Source organism: Populus nigra, chromosome 7 (assembly GCF_951802175.1).
Source record: "Populus nigra chromosome 7, ddPopNigr1.1, whole genome shotgun sequence".
Lineage (NCBI taxonomy): Eukaryota > Viridiplantae > Streptophyta > Magnoliopsida > Malpighiales > Salicaceae > Populus > Populus nigra.
Genome location: NC_084858.1, coordinates 6679877 through 6702164, shown reverse-complemented (window position 1 = coordinate 6702164; position 22288 = coordinate 6679877). Strand labels below are relative to the sequence as shown.

At 34.5% G+C, this 22288-nt stretch overlaps 3 protein-coding genes across 3 annotated transcripts; 2 read left to right on the top strand and 1 right to left on the bottom strand.

Annotated features, from left to right (window-relative positions):
* Positions 1-1635: 1635 nt before the first annotated feature.
* LOC133698173 (SWI/SNF complex subunit SWI3D-like) lies at positions 1636-6893 on the top strand. The gene is made up of 8 exons (XM_062121021.1): positions 1636-2133; positions 2446-2966; positions 3437-4081; positions 4250-4416; positions 4494-5203; positions 5658-5845; positions 5934-6381; positions 6591-6893. The coding sequence occupies exons 1-7, from the start codon at positions 1725-1727 to the stop codon at positions 6306-6308; spliced, it is 3015 nt and encodes a 1004-aa protein (XP_061977005.1). The 5' UTR covers positions 1636-1724; the 3' UTR covers positions 6309-6381; positions 6591-6893.
* Positions 6894-7326: 433 nt separating this feature from the next.
* On the bottom strand, positions 7327-9978 carry LOC133698174 (ras-related protein Rab7). The gene is made up of 7 exons (XM_062121022.1): positions 9683-9978; positions 9374-9400; positions 9146-9245; positions 8349-8495; positions 8161-8241; positions 7929-8074; positions 7327-7602 (listed from the first exon to the last, which is right to left on the bottom strand). Exons 1-7 carry the CDS (start codon positions 9733-9735, stop codon positions 7536-7538), a joined length of 621 nt encoding a protein of 206 aa, XP_061977006.1. The 5' UTR covers positions 9736-9978; the 3' UTR covers positions 7327-7535.
* Positions 9979-14194: 4216 nt separating this feature from the next.
* Positions 14195-20730, top strand: LOC133698621 (coatomer subunit gamma). Its single transcript, XM_062121614.1, has 18 exons — positions 14195-14404; positions 14920-15017; positions 15121-15171; positions 15356-15469; positions 15573-15773; positions 15856-15957; positions 16341-16448; positions 16535-16762; positions 17112-17362; positions 17484-17655; positions 17766-17921; positions 18039-18089; positions 18310-18450; positions 18523-18720; positions 18817-18948; positions 19024-19197; positions 19488-19727; positions 20157-20730. Exons 1-18 carry the CDS (start codon positions 14359-14361, stop codon positions 20349-20351), a joined length of 2658 nt encoding a protein of 885 aa, XP_061977598.1. The 5' UTR covers positions 14195-14358; the 3' UTR covers positions 20352-20730.
* The last annotated feature ends 1558 nt before the right edge of the window (positions 20731-22288 follow it).

Below are 22288 nucleotides of genomic sequence, written 5' to 3'. Positions count from 1 at the left end.
GGAGAATTAGATTATTAACAACCCATCTGAGGGTCTTTATTTAGTATTGTGTTGTGAACTAATTGATTTTGTTTTTTGCTTGGTTAATTTAATTTAAAGCTATAAGCCCTAATATACAAAAAAGAAAAACAAAAAATCCATATTTATTGACAACAACATCATGTAATGTCATCATATATAGTTGGAGGCTTAAAACGTTATTATGGTCTCCAATATGACCAATCAATTATTCTGGACCATAGCTATTTAGTAAGTGGTCTAATGATAAGAATTTGAGATCAAGAGATTTACTTTTTCTGTAATCTCAAGTTCGAGTCATATGGTGGTTGCTAATATGATGGTCACTGGAGGCTTACATGGTCGTTAACTTCAAGACTCATGAGATTAGTTGAGGTATGCGTAAACTGGCCTAAACATCCACATTAATAATAATAAAAAAAATTATTCTAGACCATGCTTTCATTCATTTTTTTTTATCTATAGCTCTATCTTCATTAACAAAATGCGAACCACACAAATATCGTATATATATAGAACTTCAAAGAGTTCAAATTCAAATTGATAATTATAGTCATTATCATAAGGAGTAGATGAATTATACGAAGAAGTTTTATTTTTTTATCCACTTAATCAATTATTTTTTTAAGATAGTTTTTTTTCTATTTTAAAAATAAAGATAAATATAAACGAGGAAAATGGATTTGTTTTATTAACATGGGTGTCCGGGTTAGTTTGCGCACATCTCGACTAATCTCACGGACCCTGAAGTTAATGATCATATAAGCCTCTAGTTGCTCTAAAATTTACGATACTCGAACTAGTGACTTTTAAAAAGCAAATTTAACTGCACATTTTAATAATCAAAGAGCTTCTCTTCTCAACTTCTTTTCGTTAATTTATTTTTTCAATACATAATGTTTGTATAAAAGGTATGTCTCGAGCATTATTTATAAATAAGATTTAGTTTTAATTAATATATAATTTGACTAGCGATTGACCATGAATTTTTCACGCGGGTAAAAAGGATGCACATGCAAAGGATAATAAAGGATTTCATTTCCCGGGTATTCTTGAGAGAGAGAGGGGGGGGAGGTGTTTGTTAAAAAAGAAAAGAAAATAATATCCATCACTGCTAATCTGAAGGTATTGCAGGGTAATGTGTTAGTTGCTGTTTTTAGATATTTTTAACTAAAAAAATATTAAATTAATTTTTTTATGTTTTTTAATTATTTTAATATGTTATTATCAAAAGTATAAAAATTTTAAAAAAATATTTTAATATATTTTTAAATAAAAAATAATTCTAAAAACCACTTTGTATTATAACCTCGAAAATACTTACATGATCCTTTAAGTATTGATATTCATATGATTAGCCTCCCCAATATATATTTTATAAAATCAAACCCTATTCATTTAAATTAATTACTTAATATTGACCAATTCCTTCCATTCACTTATATTTATAAATATGGAGGCTTGATCCATCACAAATCGGAAGGAAAAAAAAAGTGTTCCAGATTAACAAAAAAAGAAGTAAAAGGACTGAATCGACTAAAAACCAAAACAGCAGTAATCAACATGTTTTTTTATTCAAAATATTAAAAACGCTTCACTATCTGGAAGTAAAAATTCCTCTCTGCCAATAATAATCCACAGAAATGGAGCACATCTCCCTCACTCACTAACTCAAAAAAAAAAAAAAACCTCAAAATCAGTCACAAATGGAGGAGAAACCGGCGGGGAGCTTTGCCGACTCGCCGGCGTCATTTGAACCGGCAACTTCGAGGCGCCGGGCTGGAGGGCACAAAAGGAAAGCTTCACTTTCAAACTCTCTCTCCTCACCTCTACCATCGAAACGGCTCACTCGCGAGAAAGCTGGATTTTCTAATCTCTCGTTCCATAACGGTCCGTTGACTAGAGCGAGACAAATCCCTAACATCTCGACTTCTTCGGCGCCTTCAGCAGGCGTGAAGATCGAACAGAAGGTAGTTGCGGCGGTGCCGGATGCTGCTGCGGTGGTGGAGGAGGAGAGGAGGAGTAGGGTGGAGGAATTGCAAGCAGAAATTGAAGCAGAGTTTGAGGTTATTAGATCTCGTGATTCTAATGCTCATGTTGTGCCTAGTCATTGTGGTAAGTGGTGGAAGTTTAAATTCCTGTGTTTTTTCTGGGAAAAGTTTTGTTAATTTGAGTCTGGTTTCTGAGAAAATGTGAAAATTTTGAGGTTTTGGTGTATGTATCAGCTGCAGTTATGAGAATTCTTGAATTTCAGGGTTTTTTAGGTCAAGTTTTGTGCCTTTTGTACTGTTGTTCATGAATCGAGAATGTGAGAAATTCTGTGTTTTGTTTATGTGGAAATTTTAAAATTCTTGTGAAAATTAAGTGAGCGAATTGTTTAGTCGAGACAGAAAATGAGTTTTTGGTTTCTTTCCTTTTGGATTACAGGTTGGTTTTCATGGACACAAATTCACTCGCTTGAGGAGCGTTTACTGCCTTCATTCTTTAATGGGAAGTCCCAAAGCCGGACACCTGACACCTATTTAGATATACGTAATTGGATTATGAAGAAGTTTCATGCAAATCCAAACACTCTTATTGAATTGAAAGATTTATCAGAACTTGAAGTTTCAGACTCAGAAGCGAGGCAGGAGGTGTTAGAGTTCTTGGACTATTGGGGATTAATTAACTTCCATCCATTACAATTAGATTCTGTTACAAACGCTGATGGTGATGGAGCAGCAAAGAAAGATTTGTCACTTGAAAAGTTGTTTCGCTTTGAAGCCATTCAAACATGTCCACCTGTTGTTACTAAATCTAACTTCACAGCTCCAACTACACCATCTAGATTGTTTCCTGAGTCGGCAATTGCTGAAGAGTTGGCTAAGCTTGAGGGGCCATCTGTTGAGTACCACTGCAATTCTTGTTCAGCTGATTGCTCGCGCAAGCGCTATCATTGCCAGAAGGAGGTTGGTTCTTCCCTAGAATTTGTTGGTTTTAGAGGGTGTTTGGTGCCGTGGTTCAACCGCAGTTTTGCAATTTTTTATAATTTTTTTGGGTTAAATTATTTTTTTTGTGTGTGTTTTTTTGATTGTTTTAATGTGCTAATGTTAAAAATAATTTTTTTAAAAAAAGAAAATAATATTATTTTAATATATTTCCAAGCGAAAAACACTTTGAATCTCTACCATTGTCCTAAACACTCCCTTAATCCTGCACCATTCAAATTCAATTGTTTGTGAAGTACAGAATCTCTTTTAGTAAGTAGCTTGGATCTAAAAGAGGATAGAAGCACATGCCAAATGTTAGTTTTTTACAGAATATACAACAGTGATATGATACATGAAATGGGGCTACAGATGCTTGCCAAATTTTAGTTTCTCCCATTTTTTACTCTTTTATATATTGCATTCTTTCTAATTTTATTCCTATTGGACAGGCAGATTATGATTTATGTGCCGATTGCTTTAATAATAGAAAGTTTGGCTCAAACATGTCCTCATCAGATTTTATTCTCATGGAGCCTGCTGAGGCTGCTGGTGTAAGTGGTGGAAAGTGGACAGATCAAGAGACTCTACTTCTTCTTGAAGCATTGGAACTCTATAAAGAAAACTGGAATGAGATTGCAGAACATGTTGCCACAAAAACGAAGGCTCAGTGTATATTGCACTTTGTTCAAATGCCAATTGAGGATGCCTTTTTTGACTGCGCCAATGATATGGATGGTACTTCTAAAGAAACAGCAGATGCTGATGCAACCATTGATGACACATCTGCCCCTAAAGATGTCCATGATACAAGTGACACTAAAACAGGTGCTGATGAGGAACAACACCTGACTGTGCCAATGGAAGCTTCAAAACCAGAAGATACGAGTGGAGTAAAAGTTTGTCAAGGAGGTGATGTGATTAATGGTCAGGAAACTTCAAAATCAGAAGATGTCAGTGGAGTGAAGGCTGGTGAGGAAATGGGTGAAAATGTTGCACTCAGGGCTCTTACAGAAGCATTTGAAGCTGTTGGCTATTCCCCAACTCCTGAAAACCGACTTTCATTTTCTGAAGTTGGAAATCCTGTCATGGCTTTGGTAAGTTGAATGTTAGCATGCAGAAAACTACGTCATTTACTTAAAAAGTTTTTATTTGCAGATAAAAGTATAAAAAGGATTAACCTTGAGGCTTATGGCATTGTATGCGTTAGCATGTTAAAAAATGCAGCTAATATCATTCAACTGATGGGTTCCTTTCTTCTATAGGCATCGTTTCTGGCAAGATTAGTGGGACCTGATGTCGCTACTGCTTCAGCCTGCAGTGCTTTGAAATCCTTGTCTAGCAATTCTCCTGGCATGCAGCTGGCATCAAGGCATTGCTTTCTCCTGGAAGATCCACCAGATGAGAGAAAGAAACCATCTTGCAGTGATTGGTATGTGAACTTTTACTGGAACTTAATTTTCTTTGCAATTCCTGGGTCTGTGTCTTATGCGAGTAAGAGATTTGCAGTGTTGCTACTGAAATGGCTGATCAGGATGCTCTAAAGGACAAGCAGGAGGGAAAAAGCCAGAAAGGGAATAGCCCTACCTCAGGTATAGACAACAAAGATTTGTCAGATGATTACAGTGACAAGAAAGTTGAAGACTCCATTCCTGAAGAGAAGAAACCTCTGGATTCTTCAAAAGGTGAATTCCCAGGTAAAGTAGATGTTGTAAACGGAGAGATAGTGGTTACTCATGAGGAAGTTGAACCTGGTAGATCAAAGGAATCTAGCAGTTCAGAGTTACCTAAGGACCACACACCAGGTATTGTAAAGGAATCAGATGAGATACCACCCAAGTCAGGGTGTCCACCAAGCTCCGGGAAGGAACCACTGGAAGTATCTTCAGCTGAAGAGCATTCTCAGCTTACAGAGGTGGCTAAGGATGTGGATATGGTGTCTAATTTGAAGCCTCCAGAAAAGAATGGGCATTCTCAATCATTCGCATCAATGTCAGTTGATGAACCCTCTCAAGCTGTTGACGTGTCAAAGGACGTGGACATGGTGTCTGATTCTCTGCCTGCAGACAACAATGGGTCACAGCAACCAGTGAAATCGAATGCAACAGGAGAGCAGTCTCAAACTACAGAGGCAACAGCTGATGTAGACATGTCATCTTCACAACCTTCAGAAGTGAACGAGTCCTCGGATCCAAAGGTTGAAAGTGGAGCCACTGCAGGTCCTCTCCCACTCCCTCTCCCTCTCCCTCTCTCTCTCTGTGCGTGCTTGTGTTAGATTTGGGAGGAAATATGTATGTTCGAAAGGGATCATGGATATGATTGAAAATAAATGACTGGGATGGAGTTCAGTGGGCATTTAATGTTCGTAGAAAGTCTGAGTTTGTCAGTGGTTATGGTTAGAGAGAGAAAAAGAAACAGTGATGTATTCTCAAAGCTTTAACTGGATGAGTTCAGCAATTTTGCAAATTATTCTGGGTGCATGCTAAAACTTTTATATCAATCTCTTGCATCATCTGCACTTGAATTGAGCATCATAGGAGGTCTATTCAAAATTTTGGTGGGAGAATTTTTTACACCATGGTGCTTCTGATGTGCAATGGTTATTTTGATTTTTTGGCTAGGAGATTTTTTCCATTATGATTGTATGTTCTTAATTTTTCTGTCACTTTGCAGATGAGGTTGCAAAAGACAGCAAGAAAGAGAAGCCTGATAGTGAAGTGATTAAAGATGACAATAACATTGATAAACTGAAGCGTGCTGCAGTTTCAGCTCTCTCAGCAGCAGCAGTGAAGGCAAAACTTCTTGCAAACCAGGAAGAGGACCAAATTCGGGAACTTGCTGCCTCGTTGATTGAGAAGCAGGTATTTCTACAGCCCAGTTGGTTTTCTATGCTGTATTCTATCATTGTCCATAGAAGTGTGACCTTGTGGATGGTTCCATATGTTGCAGTTACATAAGTTGGAAACCAAACTGGCTTTCTTTAATGAAATGGATAGTGTAATAATGAGGGTGAGGGAGCAACTGGACAGGTCAAGGCAGAGACTTTACCAAGAACGAGCTCAGATAATTGCAGCCCGACTTGGTTTACCACCTTCATCTAGAACAATGCCACAATCATTACCTTCCAACAGAATTGCAATGAACTTTGCAAACACATTTCCGAGACCACCAATGAACATGGCTACCCAAAGGCCACCAATTTCAACACCGATGGGTACATTGGCTAATACCCCTCCTGGAACATTTGTGTCAACAACCACTACAGCAGGAAATTCAATTCGGCCTTCTAGTCAGGACAAAATGTCTTCAATTGGAACAAAGTAGTCTTTCCTCAGAATGCGTGTGAATAGAACTGCATTGATTCTTATACCCAGTCAGCTATGACTAGTTTTATCAAGTGAGTCCTCTTTTCTGTGTTTACTGACTCGCTTTGTTGCATTTGATATCCTGTCACAGTTCCATCTCATAGCTGTATAACGTGAATTTCGTTTTACTTGCATGTCCAAAGCCACCTAAAAATACATCTTTTCTGCTCCTGTTTCTTCTGTATCTTAGCAGTGTAGGGACTTGACTAAGCTCTAATACCTTTTTCCATATGTTATGCAGTTAATTTTTTGGAAGGTCATGAGGGCGCAGTTTGTCTCCTGTTGCAGTATTATTACTGTGCGGCAAGTCTGTGTCCTATATTAGATGGTATATCGTGCTCTGCAGTCTCCTGGGAAAAAAAAAGGGCTGGTGTCTTTTACAATCTTCTCGTTTGAAGCCACTATTGTCACTGTAATAATAAAAAAAAAAAAAGTGGGGATGGAGCTTTACTAGTAACTCAACGGTGTATTGCAAGAGCATTGGACCCATTCATCTCAACTCAGAATTATGTGAGAATGAAAAGCATGATTACTTGTACCGTGAGATTTTGCTGATGGTTGAATTCATAAAGTATCTTCTAAATGTTAAAGACATAGATAACTAGCGTGACTTCTCTGTTGTAGGCCGTCCGATATAAGAAAAAGATATTGGGATTCACAAATTGATGCAGATGCTATTGCTTCCATGTGATTCCCACCTAGAAGCAACGACGTCTAAATGTGTAGTGCGGTGTCCCAGTTGATCAGGTTGAGTGGCAATTTTTATTTGAAAATATATTAAAATAATATTTTTTTATTTTTTTAAAATTATTTTTAACAAATATAAAAGGTTTAATTTTAAACAAAAAAAATATTCAATTTTTGAAAAAAACCGCATTCCTAAACACTAGGACAAACTTAAATTTTAAATAGTTCCTCAAAACAAGTATCTTGATTGAAAAGGTAAGCATCATGTAATAACAACATGACGAGATCGCTTTGTGCCCGGAAAGAAATCAAACACAACATAGAACAAATCATAGCAGTTTTTACACAAAAGGCACCGTGTCCAGCACCAAGGGGCGGGTTTTTCTCACAAACATGTAATTTACAGTCTCGATATAAGAATAAGAATGGCTAAAATCAGCCCAATTGTTTGTAGCAATAGTAAAGATCATTTATTGCTGCCGAAGAAACAGGTTATAATTTAGCACTCGCATCCCGTTGACCTAGGCTGACTGCTGCTTCCAACATCGATGGTGTCTGGCAAGTATCTTCATGCCACAAAATTTGCCACGGGAAACAGAAAAGTCGAGTGACATCAGTAGTAATTAACATTGTTCAATAAGATAACAGACAGATCATTCAACGTTTAAGAAAAACGAAGTTGTAGCTGTTAACAAGTCAAGATGCATTGCTTTTATATGGTCATCGAATCAAATATTCTGCACTCTTACAAGCTAATTGCTGAACAAAATGAGGAAGCATTGCAGTTTAACGTCAAACTCTAATGAATTTGTCAGACTAGTCAATGTGCATTCACTAAAAGCATAATTGAGGATGAGCCATGCAAATAGACATGGTTATTTTTTTTACTTACATTTCTTCCTCTTCTCCACTCTTCAGGGCATTCTTTGCTATGCATTGGAAAGCTTCCTCAACATTAACACCTTCCTTGGCAGAGGTCTCAAAGTAAGGGATATTCCCTTTCGAAGCACACCATGCCCGTGCCTTTTTCTCTGAAACCTGCAAATCACAAGAAGCATTTGTTTATCTACAGAGAGAAAAATAGAAACAGGGGGGGTTTTGTTTGACACGCTCAAAGCACGTACCACTCTGCTATTTCCACCATCCACATCGACCTTGTTTCCAAGAACAACAAATGGGAAATTCTCTGGGTCTGAAGGACTTGCCTGCAAAAAGTTTCTCAAATTATTGTCGCAAATCAACATCAACTAAGAAAATCATGGATTTTGCTAGATATGCTTTTCTGCAAGATTGAAAAAAAATAAAGGAATACCTGAATGAGGAATTCTTCCCTCCAATTATTAAGATGGTCGAAAGATTTCATCGAGTTGACATCATATACAAGGACACAACAATCAGCACCACGATAGAAAGCAACACCAAGGCTTTGGAATCTTTCCTGCCCAGCAGTATCCCAAATCTGCCAAAATAAAAGGAGGCATGCTAAATGTTTGGGTACAGCAAAACAGTCAAGGAGTTAGAGACACATAGGAAGATTGACTCGTAATCCAATGGCATATTTGGCAATCCCAAGAATTTTTTGTGCCTGCTATAATGCATGGAGACTTGCAGAGAATAAACAATAATCAGTATTGGAACAAGCAGAATGACAACCTAATGTTGTAGGGCACAAAAAGCAGGCAGTAATCAATATGGGAAGCTTTTCCACAAAGTGGTAGGAGCAGTTACCAACTTAGACCCCATTTGAAATCCAATTAACACCAAATTGCATGTGAACTTTATAATAAATTCCAATGACATGTATTCTATTAAGGATAATATGGAGACTTCTGTTCAATTCAAATCATTTTCATTTGCACTCACAAACTACCACACAAAATCACAAAACCATTCCAATTCAGCACACCGTGATGTGAAATAGAAATTTTGCAATGTCAGTCTGACTTCATTTAAAAGTCTAATCACCAAGTTGATAGATTGACTTGCAATCAACAAACAAAAGACAAGTAAGCACATAAAAAAACTCACCTAAGAACTCCTTAAAGTTTATACACTTCACTACATTACCGAAATCCAACTCAAACCAACAATATAAACAGCACTACCAACCTGTAAAGTGAAGAGCCTATCTTCAAACTGAACTTCCTTAGTCAAAAAATCCGCTCCAATTGTCGCCTTGTATTGATTGCTAAACTTCTTATTTACATATCTAAAATCATTACGTCAAAGGGAAAACCCCAAAAAAAAAACAGTATACACGTGTAACATTGCAATGCAGATTTTATTTTCTACTACAAAATAATTAGTGATGAGATAACCGCGAGGTTTGAAGGATACTGATTCATCAAAGAGGTCTTTCCTACCCTGCAAATCGCAAACAAACTATATTACTTCATTGAAAATAATCTAAAACAGCCACAAAAATTCAAAGTTATTCAAAAATACATCGGTTATAAAAACAAATCTAAGAAATTGCGAATATATGAGAATTAAAATAACATATAATACAACCAACCAGATAAAAAGTTTTACTGGTCAAATTGAAATTTAGGATCTGCAAAAATCCGCCTGATTTTACAAGCAAACCCTAGAGTTCAGAATCGAACAGAAAAATAGAGAGAGAAAGAGGCAGGTGAGGTGACTGACCCGCTGTCGCCGAGGATGATAACCTTCAAGAGAGTTCTTCTACGGGAAGGCATCTTTGTTTTAGCCGATCGATCTGTCTGTTAGGTTTCTGAAAATTAGAAGAGAAGGAAAGAGATTAAATAGCTACTTTTCTCTTTTTGTCTGTGCACTGCGTAAGACCACCAAGCAGATACTCTCTGTGTGTTAAATACTCCTACCACGGAGGAGAAGGGGGAGTTCCTTTCTTCCTACTTTTCTTTTTATGTTCTGATGAGATGGTCGGACTTTTCTAGTTTATTAGTCTGCTTGGTCACGGAAAGCTGGTAGTGACCTGTAATTTATGGAATCAAATTGATTATTTTTTTATTAGTATTTTGTTTTGGAACGGCTGTGTGTATGATATTTTAAAATATAAAGTGCTTTTTAATTAACCATAAATGAAAATAATATATTTTTTAATTAATACCATCCAAAAATTTTTTAAAAAATTATTTAATATTTTTTTATGTAAAAAGCGGCTTATAACACCAAAATAAATATTTATTTAGTCACCGTTGGAATCACGGTATAAACCATGTTCTATAAAAAATTATTTTTTTATATATTTTAAATAATTTTGATGTGTTGATCTTAAAAAAATTTTTAAAAAATAAAAAATATTATTTTAATACATTTCAATAAAAAAAAAATATAACTACAACTATACTTTCAAATATACATTTAAGCATCATGTGGCACTACAATTATAGATTCACCATTATTTCAAAAGGTTATTTAGCTTAAACTTATTTTTCATCAAAATGCGGTAAAAACTCGAGTTTAAAAAATCAATAATTTGCTGCGTTTTTTAAATAAGTTTAAACTATAACTATAAAAACTACAACATATTAAACACATGTTTCACCATCTATATACAGTTTTTATTTTTAAATTGTTTAAAAAGTTTTCATGATCAAATTCTGTTGGTCTGATGATCAACTCACAGCTCAACAAAACCAAGCAAGACTCTACCTAATTGATTTCAATTATTATTTTTAATTTCAAACGATGTTATTTTTATCTACAAGCTAAAATAACATTGTTTTAAAATAAAATAAAATTAATTCATCACCTCATAAATTAACTTTATAAAATCAATTGCTCGTCACTGTGATTATAAGGTAACGTTTGGTTACTGTTATGTTCATTTGTCACTCGTTAACAAAAAAGACGGAGACAATGTAAATAAAAATATTTTTTGTTCAAGATATAGAGATATGCAAATAAATATGTCTTTGAAATAATTTTAGAGTTAATTTCTATACTTTCAAAACAAGAGGTTCAAAGGGGACATGTCTCTGGAAATAATATTTATTTTTTTATTCATAAAATATCCTTGTAAAAAAATTAATTTTAAAATTGTCAAATTAAGACATGCAAGAATAAAAATGATTATTATCATAATTTTAAAATCCAACTCGGAAGTCGATTTGGGGAAAATCTCGGGTTATTGGTCAAGGTTTAGATCATGAGTTAGGTTGACCTGAGTCAATATAAAGACAAAAATAATTATTATCATAATTTTAAAACTTGACTCGATGATCAACTTGTGGTAAGAGTCAGGTCATGTGTTACGAGGATTAACCTAAGTTGATTCGAATCAACATAAAATTAAAGTGGTTATTATCATAGTTTTAAAATTTAATTCAGGATTAACCTGAGGCAAGGTCGCGGTCACGGATTAGAGGGTCAAACCAGGTTGACCCGAGTCAATATAAGGATAAAAAATGTTATTATTGCAGTTTTAAAACTCGACTTAGGGAGCAAAAGCCAAGTCATAGGTCACTAGGGTCAACATGGGTTGACCCAAGTTAACGTACGAATAAAAGTGATTATTATCATTTAAAATTCGACTCGAGAGTCGACCCGAGGCAAGGTTCAGATCATGGATCGGGAGGGTCAGCTCGACTGACCTAAAGTTCTTAATTTTTTTAAAAAAAAATCAATGGATTCGTGACCCATGTTTTTTATCAAGCCATGTTAAGTCAATCATTCATCTATTTTTTCTTAAACTCGGACCAATTTAGGTTTCAAATCAACTCGTCAAGTCAGTCTTGATCTTATAACTATAGTTGTTACAATATTATTACTTTCAACACTTTATATAAACTAAAGTAAAAGAAAAAATTAAAATACTTTATAAAATATTCAAGTTTGATAACAATACATATTAAAAGTAAAATAGTTTTTTTTCATATTTTTTTTATTTTTTTCACCAAAATTAAATATGATACAGAGATAATCATTTTATTTTATAAATAATAAAAATTTCATCATTTTAAGCAACGTTGGCATACCTTTTTTAGTATTTTGGAGTTAAGAGTTGTAAATTTTGAAGTAGCATTTATAACTTTTAACCTCCAAATGTAATTTTTTAAAGCCTGAAAATCTAAAGGAAAATATTGCCAATAAAAATTGTAAAACATGAAAAAAGAAAAATTGGTTGGAAATTTGTCCCTTTGACTGCTTCTGGACTTATGTTTCCCGGAATATTCTCAAGGTAAGAAATTGTAAAATCAAATTGGCATTGCAACAAAATAACATGCATTCACATGTATCTTTATTGAATAGAAGATCACTAATGACAATGCACGGTATTCGGCATTTATACATGGACTAATCATGGTAATTTTATTGAAACATTCTCGCTCAATTCACTTTCAAGTAATTTCAATTACCGTTCTTAAAATTCTCCTTGGTAGACGAATTTACTGGTGGTAATTTTTATTTTTAATTTCATCTCTAATTAATTTTTTTATATATTTAATTTAATTTTTATTCTTTTAATTTAAAATGATTTGTAGAATTAGTTTGTTTTTCAATTTTGTTTCCTAACTAATTTTTAAACTTTAAATTGTTTTTAGTTTAATTTTATTTTACGATTTCATATTTCAATATTAAATTTATCGGGTATTAACTTTTTTGATTGAGCTCGAGTCTGGAGCTTAGCAAGTTGTGAGTTAAGATATTAATCTGGGGTAAGTTCGCCCTGTTTTTCTTGGATTTTTTTATTTTTTTTATAATATTTTTTTTGTTTCATGATCCGATATTTTTTTTATTTTTTATGGGACTTTTCTAATTTTTTGAACGTAGCACATGTTATCTTGATTTTGTTTTTTTTTTTTGTCTTTTCTGGATCCACCTCTTTTATAATGAATTTTTTATTAGATTAAATTAATTTATTTTACCCTTCAATATTAAATTAGTTTGGTACTATCCTATTTTTTGTGTTCTTTGCTAGATCTTGCTCTTTTAAAAATAATAATTTAAAATTAATTTAATTAATTTCACTCTTCAACATTAAATTTGTTTTATATTGAGCTTCTGAGTTAAGTATATGTATGATATTTAGAGTTTGTTTGACAGTGTGGTTGCAGATGCTTTTCAAATAACTTTTCGTGCCAAAATGCATGCCAATGATGTTTTTTTATTTTTTAAAAATTATTTTTGATATCAGCACATCAAAACGATCCAAAACGTATAAACCATATTAAATTTTAGCAAAAAAAAAATTTTCAAATTTTTTAGGAACGTGGGTTGAACCGCGTTCCCAAACGTTACCTTAATGCTTTATAACTTTAAAAAATTAATTTGGATTTAGAATGTTCACTTGAATTTATCTAATTTCTCTCATGTTTTTAGCTATTTTTTTTATCCCGTCACGAGAAGTTTTCCTACCTTTTCTTTCAACTTTCAATGAGATTTTTTATTTATTTTGAAAAAAAAAAGTTATCCAAAACTTTTTTTCTTAGAATTTATTCAATTTAGTTTTTTTAATGAGGATTTTTGCTTTTGAATTAAATATTAGTATCAATTGTTTTTCATGCTTTGTTCCAATTTGTTTTGAAACTCAAGCCAGCCTAAGCCCTGGATTTCTTGGGTCACGAGTTAACTTGTCGAGTCAAGTATAAATTTAAAATATAATATTTTGTTTTTGATTTTGTTATCTTTTTTTCCAGATTTGGTCATCACTTTCTTGATTTTTATTTTTAATTTGGATTATTTTATGAAATCGCACCCATGAAAATTTTCTTCTTCAATTCAATATTTGATAATATTTGAGATATAATCCTCATTGTTTAAATTTTTAATTCTTAATCATTTTATCAAATTTTAATTTCATCTTTAAACCTATAATCATGATTTTTTTTTAATTTCATAACTCGTGTTTGCTGGTATTTTTTATGATTTTTTTAATTCATTTATTTTTTTAATTTTATTTTTCATTGTTTTAATTATTGGAGATTGACAATTATCATTTTTTTTAAGGATGTCGATTAATTAATTTTGTTTTTAAATACTTATAAGTATCCCTTTTTTGGCTCCATAAAAATCAGCATCGCCCTCAGTTAAAAGAAACAACAAGCTGGTGAAGGGCGATTTGGTAACCCACCTCAAAATACCGAGGTTAAACATGGAAAACAAAAACCCCTGTCAACGTGGCTTTCTTTCATTAATTAGATACTATTACTTCTAACAGACTCCACAATGCTCACTCTTATCAGATTAAACCCGCTCCTCTTCATAGCTCAATACACACAGAGGGCAGAGCAAATAACAGAGAGATAGAGAGAGAGCACTCTCTTCTAAAATTTCACTTGTGCCTTCTTAGTGAGACAATAAATCACAGATCCTGCAATTTAATAACGTAATTAGCGATGGCACAGCCTCTCGTGAAAAAAGACGATGATCGCGACGATGAAGGTGATTCCGTTTCTTTTGATTCTCAATAACTTGCTGATTTTTTTTTGCACGAACCGAAACCATTTCTGCTACCGTTTTTGTTATTCGATTTAGTTTATATTTATTCAATTTAAGGTTTCATCTCTTAATCCTTGGCGATTAGTGCCAGATCAATAACTAGGTGCTAGATCTGTTCCGTTTTGGATAATTTAATGCGTTTGGTCGTGAATTTCTTGACTAAGAATCGGATCCGAGATTGTGCGACTTGATTTAATTGATCTAGTTCTTGTTTTGCATATTGTGTTTTTCGAGCCCTAAATGACAATGTGGATGTTGATTCTATTTAAATCTGATTAAATTCACTTGATCTAATGCGGCATGGTGTGAATTGTTTTATCAATGATCCGAATCTTGCAATTGCTTGTTAGTTAGTGTTTTTTGTTCGCAATTATAAATTTGTTAAGGACTACTTTGTTAATTGAGCGAAAGTTGAGGTGGCTTTAGGATTTAAAAGGTGTAATGTTTGCTTTTGACAGCGGAGTACTCTCCTTTTTTGGGTATTGAGAAGGGAGCTGTTCTTCAGGAAGCTAGGGTTTTTAATGACCCTCAACTTGATCCGAGAAGATGCTCACAGGTTTTTCCTTTTTGTTGCCTTAATCCCTGTTTTTTTGCTTGTATTTAGGTGACATTGGAAATTGTTTGTTTATGGGGTTAGGTGTTGTTTTGTTTGATTGTAGGTTATTACAAAGCTTCTTTATCTATTGAACCAGGGAGATTCCTTCACCAAGGTAAATTGTTTTTGCTAGACAGCTCAAAACTTAATTATTCTATGAACTAAAAGGTCCTTTGTCTTCTCGAAGTTTTGTTTTTATTCAATTGAAGCTGTTTGGATAAATTTGCTTTTGTAAATCTTATGTGAAAGCCTTATACATGGAATATCGTCTGAATTATTTTGTTTTGCATTATCTGTAGGTCGAAGCCACAGAAGTTTTCTTTTCTGTGACAAAGCTTTTCCAGTCAAAAGATTTAGGTCTGAGGAGAATGGTTTATTTGATTATAAAGGAATTATCGCCATCAGCTGATGAGGTTATATGCTATGCCTTAATTTTGTTTTCAAGTCTTTTCTTGTTTTGTAGATGCACGACATGAACACTGATTACTGACCAATTTTCTTCTTTTTCTACAACAGGTTATTATTGTGACAAGCTCCCTAATGAAGGACATGAATAGCAAGACTGATATGTATCGAGCAAATGCCATTCGTGTGCTTTGTCGGATAACAGATGGAACCCTTCTTACCCAGATTGAGCGATATCTGAAACAAGCAATCGTTGACAAGAATCCAGTGGTTGCCAGTGCAGCCTTGGTCAGTGGGATTCATTTACTCCAGGTACTTATTTGGCCAAGCGGCCATTGTTTTCATTTCTAACACCCTCTCTAAAATGTCTAATATATATGTTAATGTTTTTCAGACGAACCCAGAGATTGTGAAAAGGTGGAGTAATGAGGTTCAAGAAGCTGTACAGTCAAGGGCTGCCCTAGTACAATTTCATGCACTGGCTTTGCTCCAACAGGTATGCATTAATGGATTTCCCCCCTTAATTTTGGAGTCTCTTATGAGATTTAAATTAAATAACAAGTGACCTATGTTTTGTTGGTAGAAGTTTGAGCGAAGATATAATGATGTCTCCTTGAGAGCTTTGAAAATTTTAACATTTAAAAAGAATTGAAGTACTGGTCTTACTAAGGTCAAAGCATAGCAGCCTTGATGTTTGTAGTTTTGAGTTTATATTTTGTTTAACATCTGAGATTCAGGAAGTAAATTTTGTTTTGTTTTTGAAATTTTCTTATTAGTATTTCCTCATTGCTTTCTTGGGAAAATAACTGCTATAGAGGTCCTAGGTAGAAAGAAACATACCAATGAATTAAAGAATTCTTGTGCTTTCTAAACTTTCAGATACGACAGAATGATCGACTTGCTGTTAGCAAGTTGGTTACCAGTTTGACTAGGGGAACTGTTCGCTCACCACTGGCTCAATGCCTTTTGATACGCTATACTAGTCAGGTGTGTCTATTCTAGTCAAACACATATTTTGATGCTTGTTACTCTTTTAGTGTGAGCTTTGATGATGAATTTATTACTTTTTGCAGGTTATTCGTGAGTCTAGCACACAAACAGGGGACCGTCCTTTCTATGATTTTCTGGAGAGTTGTCTGCGCCATAAGGCAGAAATGGTGATATTTGAGGCTGCCAGAGCAATTACAGAGCTCAGTGGCGTGACAAGCCGAGAACTGACTCCAGCCATTACTGTTCTCCAGCTCTTCTTGAGCTCTTCCAAGCCTGTGCTGAGATTTGCAGCTGTCCGCACTTTGAACAAGGTTATGAATTTTGCTTTAAGCTATAAAGTTGAATGCTCTGATGCAAAGTAAATTGGATCTTGGGGTTACAGCTTGTGCTTAGGAGTGGGGTTTAGTTTGCTTTTTTAGTTTTCCAGAAAGCTGCGGAACTAGATTTTTGGTGATGGGGTTGTGGGAACTTTTGAGCTTTGACCTAGTGAAAGTGGCAGTGTTTGTGCATGAGAGATGGGACATTAGTGTTTGTGCATGAGAGATGGGATGTTAAATTGATCAATTATCAGCAATGTTGATTGCCTGAATATATTTCTTATCATCTCATTTGGAAATTTTCACATCATATGTGCTGACCATGAATTGAAATGTTTTGCAGGTGGCAATGACCCATCCGATGGCTGTCACTAACTGCAACATCGATATGGAGAGTTTAATTTCAGACCAGAACAGAAGCATTGCCACTCTTGCAATCACCACTCTACTGAAGACTGGAAATGAATCAAGTGTGGATCGCTTGATGAAGCAGATAACAAATTTCATGTCAGATATTGCTGATGAGTTCAAAATTGTTGTTGTGGAAGCCATAAGGTCACTGTGTTTGAAGTTTCCCTTGAAGTACAGATCATTGTAAGCAATACTTTTTTGGGATTTTATTGTTTGAAATTATATGTTAAAAGGGACATTTCATTCCAAATAATCCTTTGTTAAAAAGCCTGCACTAATGTTGTTAGCCATTTGTTACTTTCAGGATGAACTTTTTAAGCAACATTCTCAGGGAGGAAGGAGGATTTGAGTACAAAAAGGCTATTGTAGATTCAATTGTGATCCTCATCAGAGATATCCCTGAAGCAAAAGAAAGCGGTTTGCTTCATTTGTGTGAATTTATTGAAGATTGTGAATTTACCTATCTATCCACACAGGTAGCATTTCTCTTCTATCATAGAATGCTGTTTTATCAATCTTGTTTTGCTTGTCCCTTTTTTTTCTTTTTTTCTAATTATGCTAGGTACTATTCCATTCACATTATTAGATACTCCATTTTCTGGGGATTGAAGGCCCAAAGACCACTGATCCGAGCAAATATATTCGCTATATCTACAACCGTGTGCATCTTGAGAATGCTACTGTTCGGGCTGCTGCTGTGAGCACTCTGGCTAAATTTGGTGCCATGGTTGATGCATTGAAGGTATTGCTGGCATGATGTTGTGCATTTTGTGTCCTGTTATTTCTGGTATGAAATTTTGCTTTAGATGGACTGCTTAGTCACATGAAATGGTTAATTTTCTGTTTCTTTATGTTGCAGCCTCGTATTTTTGTCCTGTTGAGACGTTGTATCTTTGACAGTGATGATGAGGTGAGTTTCTGTAGAATAATGCTCTTTTGTGAAGTTCATCTCAATTGGTATGTCATTCTTTTAACATTATACATGTCTCTTGGAGTCTATGTCCTCAAATGTGTTTGTGCGCTCGTGCACAAGCATCCTTTAATTAAAAGTGCATTGTTTGTTAAGTTATGCTCAATCCAACCTATTCAAAAATTCTTTGTTTGAAGAATCTCTGCTTCCTTGTCTGCAGGTTCGTGATAGGGCAACACTTTATCTCAACACACTTGGAGGTGATGGTGAAGTGGTTGAAACTGATAAAGAAGTTAAGACTTTTCTCTTTGGAGACCTGGATATTCCCCTAGTGAATTTGGAGACAAGTTTGAAAAATTATGTAAGTTTCCTCTTCTCTCTCATGCATTGCACTGCTTCTTGAAATCATCTCATGTACTTTTTGTTGACGTAGGAACCTTCTGAGGAGCCTTTTGATATTCATTCTGTTCCAAAAGAAGTTAAGTCTCAGCCACTTGTTGAGAAGAAAGCCCCAGGCAAAAAGCCAGCTGGTCTTGGAGCTCCTCCAGCTGGTCCTCCATCTACTGTTGATGCTTATGAAAGGCTTCTTTCTTCTATTCCAGAATTCTCAAACTTTGGGAAGCTTTTCAAGGTTCAATATCCAAACCACATTAGCCACATGACATACTTTGTGTTTTGAATTGGTGTTAAATGTGATTGTTTCTTATTTTGCTTCTTTTCTCTACAGTCCTCAGCTCCTGTGGAGCTCACAGAAGCAGAAACAGAATATGCAGTTAATGTTGTGAAGCACGTATTTGATAGGCATGTGGTGTTCCAGTACAACTGCACCAACACAATTCCTGAGCAACTACTGGAAAATGTAATGACTTTGGAAAATCGTATTTACTATTCTGTCCACCTAGTGCTATCTTATCAATTGTTCTGTCTACTTCAGGTCTCTGTTATTGTGGATGCTTCAGAAGCAGATGACTTTGCATATGTAGCATCCAAGCCTTTACGATCTCTTCCTTATGATACACCTGGACAAACCTTTGTGGCATTTGAGAAGCCTGAGGGTATTACAGCAGTTGGAAAGTTTACAAACATGTTGAGGTTCATTGTTAAAGAGGTATGTTTTCCTGCTTTATTCTTTTGTTGATGTATGTATTTTCTTTTCCTAAGTTTCCTGTACATGGAACTCTTTTGGAATACAACTTTGTTATTTTGTTATGTTTATCTACCAATCTGGCTTTAAAATGTTTGCTTGCACACAGAGAAGTAAATTTCATTTATATTTTTAGTTTAGTTATTTTATGAGAAACAAAAGTTTTTTCTTGGAAGATATGCAGTACAGTACCAACTATTTAATTCTTGGAATGATAATTGTTCAACTTTTTTGTGCTGGGTGTTATATACCAGGTTGATCCAAGTACTGGTGAGGCAGAGGAAGATGGTGTTGAGGATGAATACCAACTAGAGGACCTTGAAGTTGTGGCAGCAGATTTCATGATGAAGGTTGGAGTCTCCAATTTCAGGAATGCTTGGGAAAGCATGGGAGAAGATTTTGAGCGTGTGGATGAATATGGTCTTGGTCCAAGGGAGAGCTTGGCCGAAGCTGTTAGTGCTGTCATCAACCTTCTTGGCATGCAGCCTTGTGAGGTTAGTTTGTCATCATGTGACTGTATGATGATTAGTTAATTACTTAAGATTTGACTATCCAAAGAAAATGATAATGGCACCGAACCATCCATTTGATTTCTTAGGGTGAATTAAGAAACTGGACCCTGTCTGGGGAGCGGAAAGTTCTGTTTTGTTGGAGTATTGATGCTGCGATCCCACTATGCTACTTGCCTTCTTGATTAGAATAGAAATATTTGAGCTGCATAGGACCACAATGCTAATGAAGGCCTTCAATTCAAGTTATTTTTATCAATTAGGGGTCCTTCTTGGATATTGTTTATTGTGATATATTTATTTGATGTTTGAAGTCTCATGTGATTATTTGAAATATGTTCCTATAATCACTCCCTTAACTGATGTTCTTATGTTAATCTTTTTATTTTGTTTGTGTTCTGGGGTGTTGTTCAGGGAACAGAGGTTGTCGCAACCAATTCAAGGTCACACACGTGTCTACTCTCTGGTGTATCCTTAGGCAATGTGAAGGTTCTTGTACGGTTGCAGTTTGGAATTGAGGGTTCAAGGGATGTTGCGATGAAGCTGTCTGTTAGATCCGAGGATGAAGCCATTGGTGATGCCATTCATGAGATTGTATCATGCAGCTAAGGTGTCAGTCCAGTGATTGTTCCTCTTTCTACTCAGGAGGCTATTTGTTTTTGTTCCACAGGTGAGGTCAGGGGCAGATTGCTGTAATATCAGTTAAAGCTCTCTTCATACAAAGAGTTGCAAGTCACGGGGAAGGGAAGTTAGGCTTGCAGGAGACTGTATTTGCTTTTAAGTTGAGCAGAGCTTTTCTCGTCATTTTTTAAAGCTAGCAAAAGTCATTCTTGTGTCATGCAAATCAGGTCCATTAGGAAGATACTTTTCCTCTTGTTTTCTTTTTTTTTTTTCCTGAAAATTCTTATGTGTAAGATTCCATCAAGTATCAATCTTGCTTGGTATATACTTTTTGCCATAATACGGGACGAATTTTTGGGGTTGATTATCCTCGTATGTTTTTGGCATCGCAATATTATGGATTCGTAAGAATTGTTGCTTGCAAAAATTAACTTCGGCACGGAATTCATTGCTCCGACCGAACTTTATGATGTTATTTTAATCATATGCTTGCTAGGCTGGAAAATGTCGTTCTAGTTAATAAAACGGTACATTAAAAGCCTTCAATTCTTCCGTCTCGTTTCAAATCTCGGTCAGATACTGGCTGGAATGTTTCTGCTGTACCGGAGAACTATTGAATTTTGATACAGTTTGAAAAGATGTTTTTTGGTCAGGGATTTTTTTTTTTATAGTACTGGTAACCTTATTTAGCATTATTGGGATGAGATTGTTATTTAACACGGTATTTAAATTTTGATAACCAAATGGTTATAAGTTTGAATCTTATTATCTCTATTTATTTGATAAAAATTAAACATAAAGTAATGTAAGTCTGTGTAAATTTCAAGCTCGAAGGATTTTCACTTGAGAGGGTGTATTAGAGAATAATATAAATTATATCTTGGAACCTTACCTAATAACTTAAGTTATTGGGTTGAGATGATTTTTTGACAGTCAGAAAAAATAAATTAAATTACTAAGAGATTTACTAAAAAAAATAAAATAAATTAATTGATTATTTAATACATTAGCATGTTTTGGATTTTTTTCTATTATTAAACGAGTACATTTGTGGGAGCTTTAACAAAACGGGCAACAAGAAGAAGAAAACGGTATTAACCTCGAATATTGATTTGTGGAATTGAAGAATTCAGAGGACCAAAGTTTGTACATTATAATTTTTTTATTTTAATTTTATTTATAAACATGTATTTTATTGGTTTCAAATAGTAGCACAACAAAAACAGAAAAGGATATTCATTTTAATCAAAAATTGGAAATGTGGGAGTGGCCGATATCATCTACCAACACAAAACCACCACAACTATACAACCCTCAAGCGAAATGGTCTCGTTTTCCTTTACATTTTTTTTTCTAACATAATAAAAGTTGGCCTTTTATTGATCGTCGGTGCTTTATGGTATGACATTAAAGTGCAATAAAATAATTTTTTAGGAATAGGGAATTTGAATTGGAATAGGATAGATTACTCCAAACACACTAAGCAATTCAAACATATGAATACCTTCTACCTCTTACTTTTTATATTTTAGACATTTTGTTTGGATGAAGACTAATTAATAAAGGGCTTAAACACTTGAAAGAAAGTGAAATCACATATGTAAATTGACTAAATAAAAAATTAGAATGCGAGGTGCTTACACACAAATTAGAGGGTGTTTATAATAATCTTCACTCCAAAACATTTTGATACTTTTTACAAATTTATATCGTACATATAAAATAAAAAACTCAAAATTAAACACCAAAACATTTCCATATTGAAAGTAATTTCGTTCCAACCAGAGATATAAAGAGTCTACTGAAATGACATCGACAACATAGATTTTAATCGAAAATCTAGAGAAGTTCTAGTTAGCTGAAACTATTATTGCTAGGATCCGTTGTTGAGAAACCTTTGGTCACAAAATGAAATCAAGGCTTTG

What these genes read in the sequence shown, in the direction of transcription:
- LOC133698173 (XM_062121021.1), top strand. Translation starts at nt 1,725, where the DNA reads ATGGAGGAGAAACCGGCGGGGAGCTTTGCCGACTCGCCGGCGTCATTT. An exon ending in GCTATCATTGCCAGAAGGAG is followed by an intron (nt 2,967 to 3,436) that starts GTTGGTTCTTCC and finishes CCTATTGGACAG; the next exon opens with GCAGATTATGATTTATGTGC. An exon ending in GAAATCCTGTCATGGCTTTG is followed by an intron (nt 4,082 to 4,249) that starts GTAAGTTGAATG and finishes TTTCTTCTATAG; the next exon opens with GCATCGTTTCTGGCAAGATT.
- LOC133698174 (XM_062121022.1), bottom strand. Translation starts at nt 9,735, where the DNA reads ATGCCTTCCCGTAGAAGAACTCTCTTGAAGGTTATCATCCTCGGCGAC. An exon ending in AAGACCTCTTTGATGAATCA is followed by an intron (nt 9,246 to 9,373) that starts GTATCCTTCAAA and finishes TAATGATTTTAG; the next exon opens with ATATGTAAATAAGAAGTTTA. An exon ending in GGGAAGAATTCCTCATTCAG is followed by an intron (nt 8,242 to 8,348) that starts GTATTCCTTTAT and finishes AACTTTTTGCAG; the next exon opens with GCAAGTCCTTCAGACCCAGA.
- LOC133698621 (XM_062121614.1), top strand. Translation starts at nt 14,359, where the DNA reads ATGGCACAGCCTCTCGTGAAAAAAGACGATGATCGCGACGATGAAG. An exon ending in ATCCGAGAAGATGCTCACAG is followed by an intron (nt 15,018 to 15,120) that starts GTTTTTCCTTTT and finishes GTTTGATTGTAG; the next exon opens with GTTATTACAAAGCTTCTTTA. An exon ending in TCTTTGACAGTGATGATGAG is followed by an intron (nt 18,090 to 18,309) that starts GTGAGTTTCTGT and finishes CCTTGTCTGCAG; the next exon opens with GTTCGTGATAGGGCAACACT.